Below are 12,100 nucleotides of genomic sequence, written 5' to 3'. Positions count from 1 at the left end.
CAGCTAAGAGACGTGTAGCTGACAATGCTGAATGCCTGGATGATAAGTCAGAAATCAAGGCACTGCTACTTTTCAACATTAGAGTAACTTATCAAATAAAAGATTTAGATGCAAATGCGAAGGCTGAGTTACTAGCTCAACTGCAGAATTTTACTTCTGCCTTACAAATGGAAAATCTACAGACATGGCTAGATGACTCTTTTGCTTGTATCAGCACCACCTAATCATAGAACATCATCTTTTATGTGAATTCTAAGCAATAAACAATATTTGTGCTGAATTTTCAAAGCAATTTAACGTTTTTAAAAAATCTTATGGTTTTCCCAAAACATCGATACTCTCTTCACTACTGGTACCAAAGCAATGAGTAAAATGCTGGCGCCTTAGCAAGAATCAAGGCAGTGTCACCAAACCATACTAGCAGTCACTGTATTCTTCACCACTGTGGGCTCCCATGAAAAAGGAGGGAAGGAACAAAGTCAGATAAACACTTAAAAATGTCCTTGATAGAACAATAAAGATTACTAACTTTAATTTTAACCCATGAGCAAGTGTTCTTTTAATATTCTCTGACAAAATAGAAGCCACACATAAAGTACACAGTGATTGTCTTCAGGAAAAGTACCATGTGATTATCTGAGTTATGAGATGAATTAGTCATTTTTTCATGAAACTTCGTGGTTATTCACACTTGGCTATTTGGCAGACATTTTCTCAAAAAAATGAATAAAGTCACCTTGTCGATTCATGGAACACAACTGGGAAAATTTTCTGTCAACCTGATAAACATAACTGGGAAAATTTTTTGTCAATCTGAGAAACAATCTAAACAAAAATCAGAATTTCAGAAAACTTGTATCTATCACCATGAGCTTGACAGCTTAATATTTAAAGAATTTCCTGAGACTGGTGGCAAGTAACAAATGTGATCCTTTAATACAATAAAATGGGTCATCATCTAGAAGACCTGCATAACACAGTGAACCAATATTTTCAAGAAGACCAATACATAAATTATAAAACCATACATGGGTAAGAGATTCTAGTAGATTTCAATGTAATGTAGTACAAGTTCAGTGATAGCATTTTTAGAGTCCACACTGCAATTAGCTTGTAAGAAACCACCACCTATCTACTTTTGGTATAACATCAAAGAAAAATATCCATAATTACTTATAAAGTCTTTATGAATATTCTTCTCTTTTCCAACTATGTATCTGTGTGAGGCTGGATTTATTTCATATACCTTATCATAAGATATTGCAACAGAAATGTTGAATACATAAACAGACATAAGAATCCAGCCAGACATGAAAAAGATTTGCAAAAGTGTAAAACAATGCTACTCATCTCACAAAACTGCTTTTTTGTTTTGGAAAACAATTATTTTCATAGAAGTATTTTTACATTAACATATTTAGAGAATTGCTATTTTAAAAATGAACAAGTATTTTTTTAAATGTAGCTATTTAAATTTTTAATATTTTAAGTATCAATTGATATAGTCCATGAAAACAAAAAAGCTCTGTGAGGATCTCAATAATGCTTGGAAGTGTAAAGATACCAAATAGTTTGAAAACTATTGTTCAAAGATACCAGTTTCACATTTGACAAGAAAAAGTTAAGTTACAAATGTCTTTCAGGTAATAAGAGGTGTATCAGGTATATATAGACAACTCATTCACATTTGAGATGGCTCTTACACTTGTTATTCTTTCTTAGAATGTTCTTCTAACTTGCTGCCTCTTTAATCATTCAGTTTCAGCTCAAATGTTACCTCATCAGAGAGGCCTCCCTGATCACTCTACTTAAAGCAACTCACTCAGGTCATTATCACAGTGATGAAACTGTATTATTTCTATCACAAAATTGTTTTTATTTTTACATAACATTAACCCACATCTGAAACTATTTTGTGTTTACACAACAATAGGGCCTTTATCTTCTCCACCTCTATACTCCTGGGCACTGAGACTACTATCTGGAGGAGGTAGATAGTTAATAAGCATTTCTCCAGTAACTTAGGTAACTTTAATACAGCTCAAAATTTTAAATCTGTTATGGGCCTTTAGTGCCAATAAATTGCAAATTAAAAGTCTGCACTTTTCTTTTTTTTTTTTTTGTCTAGTAATACTTTTAAAAATTCTTAAAGTCAACATTAAGAATGTATGTTAATAGAGTCCCATATGGTAATAAGACTATAAAGAAGGATGCCTGGGTGACTCAGTGGGTTAAACATCTGCCTTTGGCTCAGGTTATGATCCCAGGGTCCTGGGACTGAGTCCCTTGTTGGGATCCCTGCTTAGTGGGGAGTCCACTTCTCCCTCTCTGTCTACAGCTCCCCCTGCTTGTGCTCTCATTCTGTCAAAAAAATAAATAAAAATCTTAAAAAAAAAAGACTGTAAAGAGAATAATCAGATTTTCCAGCTTCCATGTATACCGCCCCCTCCGCCGACAAAAAAGTCAGCTCTGACAACACTGGGTATACATTCATTCCTGTACTGTCCGGATCAGCTGGGACCAAGGCCTAGCTTTTAGATGTGAGTGCACTATCTAGTTCAGCAGAGTGGCCGCTAGAGGGCACCTCTCACACTAATAATGTTTCCCCAATTTCTGAATGTATTTGGGTTTCCAACTCCTACTTTGTCACCCAGGGGACTAGCTCTTTAAATATATAAAATCTTAATCTTTTTAAAAACAGTTGAGATGTGGTTATGATAATAGACAGAGGGAGAACAGTATTACTAATATTCTTAAGGTCTTATTTGGCCAGTTGCTCTAATTTAAGATACAAAATTGATAAATAGAGATACTAAGACAAAAACTCACTAGCATTGGTTGAGGTATTTGATCTCAAGCCAGGTCATCATCATTTTAGAAGAAAAGGTAAATGCTAATCTCAAAAAGATACAGTTCAAAAAAAAAATATAGACTTCATTATACAATTAGTTAATTTTACACTCTGATACATTTGATAGGCTCTTCAGCCTTTCCTATTGCACTAATTTGGTATTTTTAAATATCACAAATTATATCACAGAAGCCTGTTATGTTACACTTGATCTTATTAGCCAAAAGGCTGAGAAGCGATCGGAAGCCTATTATGTTATAAACTGCTTCTACATAAACTTTTAATTTAAGTGTTTGGTGGGACGCCTGGGTGCTCAGTGGTTCAGCGTCTGCCTTCTGCTCAGAGCATGATCCCAGGGACCTGGGATCCTGCTTCTCCCTCTGCCTATGTCTCTGCCTCTCTCTCTGTGTGTGTCTCTCATGAATGAATAAATAAAATCTTAAAAAAAATTGTTTACTGGTCATCAATACTATAAATGAAGAATGTTTCTATGTTACTTAGTCTAAACCTTATCCAAAACAGATCAGAAATTCCAGAGCTAATAAAATTAGCTTGATAGTAACACGAGAAAACTTGAACCAAAAATGGTTTTCGTTAAACATAATCACTAAATTACAAATGTATCATCTAAATTTAGAAACGAAATTTAGAAAAGTATTTTTTGGCATTACAGGAAATGAAAATTTACTACAGTAGATTATAATTAAAATCTGGAGAAAGTTGGTGACTAGTCCATGTTTTATGCAAATTTAGCAGAAAGTTGGTGACTGGTCCATGTTTTATGCAAATTTAGCAGAAATTTTTAATGGAAATGCCATTTTTTTACTTTTAAAAATAATGCTATCCATCTGGTTATAAAGCCCAAAGTTGCTCCTGACAGTATATAGAGAAATTTAATAAAAAAGGAAAATAAGATACCATCTTATCACCCAGAGACAGTATTTTGATATATACCCTTTGTCTTTTTTCTATTTTATCAATACAAATACCTCTTAAAAAATATACTCTATAATATCACATAAATTATGATATAACCTGTTCTCCAAATATACTTCTAAAATATATTTGTTAAGAGCTGAGATAATATTTCATTGTGGTTGGAAGTTAGGTTGCTACTAAATTTTGTTGTTGTTTCTGTAACATTACAACTAGCATCCTTGCAAATAAGTATCAGTACACATTGCTGACTTACAGGATAAGTTCTCAGAGGTTGATTTTCAGGTCCACTTAAAGGGGATAAAAGGATGAACATGTTTAAAGCAAATGCATATTACCAAAATGCCTCCAGAAAGCAATGCTATTTTTGATATCAGTTAGTAAAGAAGATAATTTGTATTTTTAGATATAGTAACATAATCATGGTCAGCATTGCATCCAAAAAAAAAATTGTTTTATAAGATAATAATATAGGATATGACATCCCAAATAGGTTAAAACTGGTTTCAACTCAAATTACTATCTTTGTCAAACTGTACATAGTTTTTTTTTTTTTTTTTTTTTTTTTTTTGTACATAGTTCTAATGCCAAAAAAGCTAACCTTGGGAAGACAGTAAGAAAGCAGCAATTTAAGCCGGGCGCGGTGGCGCGCGCCTGTAGTCCCAGCTACTCGGGAGGCTGAGGCAGGAGGATCGCTTGAGCCCAGGAGTTCTGGGCTGCAGTGCGCTATGCCGATCGGGTGTCCGCACTAAGTTCGGCATCAATATGGTGACCTCCCGGGAGCGGGGGACCACCAGGTTGCCTAAGGAGGGGTGAACCGGCCCAGGTCGGAAACGGAGCAGGTCAGAAAGCAGCAATTTAGCATTAGAACCATGTATGTTTAGAGGGGGATGCCTAAGTGGACAAAACTGCTTCCCAATGAAGCCCTCCCTAACTAATCTGTGCAAATCTGTCCTTCTGGAAATTCTTATTTCATGTGCAGTTAATGCCAACATATGTACTTAACCGTTCTGTATTATGTATTGAAGTTTTTTTCCCCCAACATGATGTAAATCCTCCTGGAAAATACACCTTACCACTTACATTTTTCATTTAGTGTTTATGTATATTGATTATTTATTCCTTCAAAACCTTTTCTTTAGCCAATGCTTACTTTGACTGTGCAGAGAAGTTTGCAGCAGCAAAAACGGCAGCTTCGACTTCTACATTATCATGTGAGTCCAGACTCTGACGAATACTATGATGAGCATTCTTCCTCTCAGGAATTATTGATGCCAGACTTCCCAACATCCTACAGAGACAGAGACCCCAAGAAGAACAGAAATACAATAAGCTAAAAATCAAGAGAGGAAGAAGCAAGGCAAAGCTAGATCACACAATTAAAATCTGTAGGCAATCCTTTAAATCTCAGGTTAGTAAAGCATCAACTTTAGGAATCAAGCAGTGACTCAAATTCTAAACACTTTTCTACACTCTGATATGTCAGAAAAATTAACATGGCTTATCTAACATAAGCAAAATTCTAAATTATCATCCTGAAGTACCTCCCAGGTACCAAATAGAGCCCAGAAACTTCTGAATTATTAAAGCATCAAAATATCAATTTTCCAATGTTAAGTCTGTTTTGGCAAAACAACATTTTTGCTATTATGCAAATCCACAAAGTAAAAAAAAGACTTCAGTGAATATGGATACCATGATTTTTAAATTGGTCTTTAACATCAAGAGAACAGAGGTAGAGGTAACAGTGCTCATCTCAGAATCTGCAAGGACGAGGAAGCATCTGGGAAAACACAGTCTACTTTATAATAAATTATAAATTTGGAAAAGGGAAAAAATCTATTGTTTGTAACACAAACTACACAAGATAAAGCTTAAAAGATGTTTCAGCAAAAAGGCATGGATTTTTGAGGGCTACAAAACACTGTGATAGACCAAATAGAATTCCTACAGTGACAGGTTTTCTCAAAGTCGTCCTAAGTAACCTTCCAACTTGACATGTTACCACCTATCTTATGGAGATTTGATAGGACATAAGTATTAGAGTTTATACAAAAAAAAATTTTAAAATGGATTAAAAATGTAATTTGTATTCAATTTGAAAATAAGGTTTTGAAATTACGTTATTTTTCAAAAGAAATAAACAGCTTGTAAGATATTATTTCATATAAGAAAAGATTAGGTTAGGCTAATAACATTTTTTTAAACCTTTTTTTTTTTTTTTAAAGATTTTTATTTTATTCATGAGACACACACACAGAGGGAGAAAGAGCGGCAGAGACAGGCAGAGGGAGAAGCAGGCTCTATGCAAGGAGCCTGACGTGGGACTCGATCCCGGGTCTCCAGGATCAGGCCCTGGACAGAAGGTGGCACTAAACCGCTGAGCCACCCGGGATGCCCTAATATCAACATTTTTGATGTTTGTTAGTACTTAAATATAAAAGGGCGCAAAAAGCATAATCTCATTAGTCACTACTTTCTGAGAATATTTCTGGTAATATTATAAATTATTTGTAGCACTACATTTCAGAGACTATGAATACCTCCCAGCTTTTTCTTCTTCCATTTGTTTTAATTGACAAGTCTAAAGTAACGGGTAAAAAAAAGAAAACATCTTTAAAGTATCATCTCTTCTTGTCCTTTCCCTTATGTTTAAATCGTCCTGACTCTATAAACTCCTGAGCATTTGAGAGACATCACTTTCTGTTTTCTTTCGTATTTAACCTTATACATTTTTCCAGAAAGCAAGTTCCTTGAGATCAGAGTTTCCACTTGAATCTATCTTCCTAAAAACACAACAAACTTTCTATTCAATGGGTACTCAGAGTACTTAATGTACTTGATCTAGCATTTATCAGCCCCATCTTTCCTTTGTAAACTTTTTCTCTTTAACAGACTCGTTTTTCATCGCGCTATAATGCTCCTCAGTGAAAAATCATGTTGCTCTAAGACACTGAGATCCTTTTTGTATCACATCTTTTTCTTTATAAAAAAAAGTACTATAGCCAAGTATTCCACGATGGAAGGAACGAATTTATAATCACTTACATGTTTCATATCTTTTCAAAGACGGATTTTAATAGCCAAGTTCTTTACATTTCTATGGTGATCAACAATTTTTTCTTTTTTGCACATGTTGCATTTTACCATATAGGAAATAAGTGAATCCATTAGAGCAGGTATCACTTTTTTGTTTTACATCACAGAAAGTGATTTATGAAATGTCAACTTATCAGAATGTGAGTTGGGACCACAATAGTCCTCCCTACACATACAGCCAAACTTTTCTTCAGTTGAGCAGGTCATTGCTTCTCAAATGGTATTTCAAAGAGTTGACATCTTTTTTTTTTTTAATTACAAAAGCACTTACAGTATTTTTCCCTTTTAAAAGATTATTTTGAAGACCTCATAGTATAAACTAAAAGCACATGTATGGTGGTTAGTGGCTATCAGATAACACACTCACAACACTTACCCTAGTTGGGAACTATCTTTATTCTGAGGCATACATTATTTTAGTTTGAAACAGAAAATATAAGAAACAATAATGTTGAGATATAACCTAACGAAGAGCATAAAAATGGTAGTAATTTTGTTCATGGCTTTCAGGCCCTGAAAGAAATTTCTGTCTATTTTAAAATATGATTTAAAAAGCATATATCTGACAAAGGATTAGTATTCAGAATATATCAAGAAATCCTACAATTTTGTAATAAAAAATAAGTAACAATAAAATCTAAACAATTTAATGAAAGAAAACGGGCAATTTGAATGGATCTTCTCAGAAAGAGATAGAACTGTCATCAAAAGGTACATGAGAAAGTGATCATCACCATCAAGGAAATGCAAATCAAAACCACTATATATCCCACCAGAATGGCTAAAATGAAGACTGACGACGACACCAAAGATTGGCAAAAGTATGAAGCAACCAGAGCTCACCACTATTGGTCAGAATATAAAATGGTTAAAACCACTTTGGAAAAAGGACTGGCAGTTTCCTATAAAATTAAATATATGCCTACCCTATGATTCAGCAATTTCACTCCTAGGTATATATTTGTCAGAAAGGGAAGCGTGTTCACAAGTCTTGTACCAGAAGGTTCACAGCAGCTTTATTTATAATAGCCCGAAACTGGAAACAGCATAGGTATTCATCAGTAAGAGAACAGATAAACTCACAGTCACACAATGGAAAAGTACTCAGCAATAAAAAGAGCAAATTTCTAACATATAAAATGGATTCATCTCAAAAAGACACAAAAGGATACCCATTGTATAAGCTCACTTATACGAAGTTTGAAAATTTACAGAAATTTGATATAATGGGGAAAAAATCAGAAGAGCAGTGGCCTCTGGGGAGGTAGATAAAGGAACTGAATAGAAAGGAGCATAAGGGAATATTCTGAAGTTCCAAATCTTGATAGTGGTTGGAGTAATTTGAATCACCTGTCAGTACTCAATTAACTGACACTAAAGAATCAGGTAACTCTGGAGCATCCGGGTAGCTCCATCGGTGGAGTGCCTGACTCCTGGTTTAGGTTCAGGTCATGATCTCATGCGTGATGGGATCCAGCCAGGCACTGGGCTCTGTGCTACATGGGGAGCCTGCCTGAGATTCTCTCCCTCCATCCCTACCCTCTTGTGCATGTGTGTGCTTGTGCGCATTCTCTCTTTCTCAAATAAATAAATCCATAAATCTTAAAACAAAAAGAACCAGATAACCCTGTAAACAAACTGAACTCTAGCAAATGATATATATGCTAAAGTGTCCAGCGGGAAGTGCACAATTGTAATTTACTATGAAATGCATTAGAAAAAAATTTCTGCTCTAGTGTTAAAATTTATAATGTTATTAAAAAAAAGGAAACTGCATTTTAATATATTTAGCTCCAAGTTAAATGTGTGATTTAAAAATTTTTATTGACAAATCACACTTTTTCTTACATAATTAAGGTAGTAAATGACACGGTGCTTATTACTTTTTTAATGGCAAAATTAGTTTTTATACTTTAAAAGATCATATTTTTACTTTATAATGCAATATTAAATAATACACTAAATTTAAAAAATACTTTAAGTCATTTCTTGTATCATGAAAATACTATGAAATAATGGAAAAAAATTTTTTAAAGATTTTATTTATTTGAGAAAAAGCGTGAGGAGGGGAGGGAGAACAGACTCTCCACTAAACAGGGAGCCTGATGTGGGGGCTTGATCCCAGGACTCTGGGAACATGATCTGAGCCAAATGCAGATGCTTAACTTACTGAAGCACCCAGGCATTCATGAAAAAAAATTTTAAGGCAATTCAAAAATGTTCTATTTTTGTGAGAAAGGTTTGATACTCTCATATTGTGTTGATTCTAGAATTTTTGTTTTGTGTTGTTATAAATATACCTTTTTTTTTGGTATTTGATATTTATTTTATAATTCTGCAAACTTTACAAAATGATCTGATTACCTCTTATTCCTGATCTTCAAGCTTTTTCCTCTTCTTAAAGTAACTACTCCAAGAATGTTTTTATTTGGCAAAATCATATAAAGCCTTGCCTATATAAGGATCTTATTAATGTACTACATTTTATGTATTCATTCATTCATTATTCACTTATTTCTAAGATTTTATTTTTAAGTAATCTCTACACCAACATGGGGCTTGAACTTACAACCTCAAGATCAAGAATAGCATGCTCCCTGGACTGAGTCAGCGAGGCACCCCTATACTGTGTTTTAAATGGCAACTGGACTTCTTAACATTCTTAGCTTATATATATATTTTTAAAGACTTTATTTCTTTATCAGAGAGATAGAGATAGGGTACAAGCTGGGGGATGAGGTAAAGGGAAAATAAGCAGACTGCCTGCTGAGCAGAGAGCCCAATTTGGGGATGGATCACAGGACCCTGAGATCATGACCTAAGCTGAAGTCAGATGCCTAACCAACTTAGCCACCCAGGCACCTGAACTCAAATTTCTTTTAATGTTTTTTGCATTAAGTGTTAATGTCAAAAAATATAATTTCAAACTGATTTTTTCCTTTATTTATTAAAGATTTTATTTATTTATTCACAAGAAACACAAGAGAGAGAAAGGCAGAGACACAGACAGAGGGAGAAGCAGGTCTTCACAGGGAGCCTGATATGGGACTTGATCCCAGAACCTGGGATCATGCCCTGAGCCAAAGGCAGACGCTCAACCACTGAGCCACCGAGGTGTCCCTTTTTTTTTTTAAGATTTTATTTTGATGTTTTTCCTTTAAAGTGATCTTTCTAAATAATAAATAAATAAATAAGATAAATAAAATAAAATAAATCTTTCTGGAAGTTTTCTAGAAATCTCTGGCTTTATTGATAGCAACAGTTCTTCAATGAAGAATTGTGGCAAAGCCACATTTGGAAAGAACAAGCATGCAAAATTAATGGAATATTCAAATAGTAATCTATTTCTTCTCAAAATATTCAAAGTAGTTCTAAATCAGTTATAAAATCATTTCACCAGTTAAATTCTATTATTTTTTAAAAATTATCTTATGATAAAAAAAAATAACTCATGCTTGTGGAAAATAATTCAGACATTGCAAAACTACTCAGAAAAGTCTCTTATAATCTATAGCCCAATTACCTCTACCAAAAATAATCGTTGTTAACAGTATCTATTCCTCCAGATATTAAAACTTAGAGAAGTGACATCCTAGACTTCATGGTTTAAAAGAGGGCTCATTCCTGAACAAAAATAAGTCAGATATGAGCCCTATAATTTAGGAAAAGTGAATTCCAAAAGTCTAAAAATTGCACATACATTCCATAGACAGTAGACCTAAGAAGGGAATATATTCAAGCTGGATATAAGGCTTACAATACGAAATTCTGACAAAATTAAAAAAACAAAACAAAACTGGGGGGCGTGGCACTTGGTGACTCAGTCGGTTGAGTAGAGCCTGCTTGAGATTCTCTCTCTCCCTCCACTTCTGCTCCCCTCAGCCCCTGCCAATCCCTCTCTCAAATAAAATCTTTAAAAAGAAATTTTTTTTTTTAGATGCCAAGAAAGAAAAGAAAAGGCTGATGAAACTACAGTGGTTCTATCTGGCATTCTCCAAGGAGTTCCTTTTTTTTTTTTTTTTTAAACTTTTATTTATTTATGATAGGCACACAGTGAGAGAGAGAGAGAGGCAGAGACACAGGCAGAGGGAGAAGCAGGCTCCATGCACCGGGAGCCCGACGTGGGATTCGATCCCGGGTCTCCAGGACCGCGCCCTGGGCCAAAGGCAGGCGCCAAACCGCTGCGCCACCCAGGGATCCCCTCTCCAAGGAGTTCCAATAAAAATTATTACATATAAAAATGAGCACATAACCAAGGGTGAATACAAAAACTGACATGAAACAGAACAAGGTCAGGAAGGTAAGAGTTCAAAATGAGCTGAGGCTAAGCTAGACTCAGACCCCAGTTATCTGATCAGAAAACCAACCTATGAGAAGGAATCTTTCAAACACAAGTTAAGCAGTAATTCACAACCAGAACAGTACCATAGGTGGTAACAGAAAAGCATGTACACATAGGGATAGTTACCCTATTTCTGCCTGGGATCTTGGCTGTAAAAACAAATCCTTAACATTCACACTGAAAAAAGGAAACATATTGCCTTTTTTTGATTATATAATTGCAATTCAAACAATCTTGTGGTGATTCATGATAGCAACAGAGTATACCGGAGTGTGATGGCTCTTGCAACAGGATCATTACTATGAATCACAGAGAAAATTCTCTTCACAAATTCATCCACATTTAGAATCTTCTCCAAATGCTTCTCGCTTTGTTGAGTAACTTTAAGAACACACAGCCTCAGGAAATTGTTTCTATGAAGAACCAGAGATAAAGCAAATTAAAATTAGACTTTAGGAAAGTAATATTTAATTAAGAACCAAAGCCACACTAATGATATTAAATTTTAGCAACAGGACAATGTTTTTCAATCTTATTACTTGCCTCATTAAAAAGGCTGAAGCCTACACTTTGATTTTTGCTGTTGTTGTTTTTTATCTAGGAATACCAGGCTGGTTTAATATTGAAAAATTAAGCAATGCTTGGGATCCCTGGGTGGCGCAGCGGTTTGGCGCCTGCCTTTGGCCCAGGGCGCGATCCTGGAGACCCAGGATCGAATCCCACATCAGGCTCCCGGTGCATGGAGCCTGCTTCTCCCTCTGCCTGTGTCTCTGCCTCTCTCTCTCTCTCTCTGTGACTATCATAAATAAATAAAAATTAAAAAAAAAAATTAAAGAAAAATTAAGCAATGCTTAATTGCAAATTTATAATAT

The 12,100-nt window shown here is 34.8% G+C and overlaps 1 protein-coding gene across 2 annotated transcripts in view; it reads right to left on the bottom strand.

The window, feature by feature from the left end:
• INTS7 (integrator complex subunit 7) overlaps positions 1-12,100 on the bottom strand; it is an 85,325-nt gene that overhangs the window by 58,058 nt on the left and 15,167 nt on the right. For both annotated transcript variants that reach the window (XM_077902190.1, XM_077902189.1), the window contains exons 3-4: positions 11,495-11,641; positions 4,941-5,078 (exon numbers count right to left, since the gene is read on the bottom strand). In XM_077902190.1, the coding sequence (XP_077758316.1) occupies positions 4,941-5,078; positions 11,495-11,641 (285 nt within the window). The remainder of the gene's footprint in view (positions 1-4,940; positions 5,079-11,494; positions 11,642-12,100) is intronic.

The sequence above is a fragment of the Canis aureus genome, chromosome 6, assembly GCF_053574225.1.
Source record: "Canis aureus isolate CA01 chromosome 6, VMU_Caureus_v.1.0, whole genome shotgun sequence".
In the NCBI taxonomy this organism is placed as follows: Eukaryota; Metazoa; Chordata; class Mammalia; order Carnivora; family Canidae; genus Canis; species Canis aureus.
This window is presented reverse-complemented; position numbering and strand designations above follow the sequence as displayed.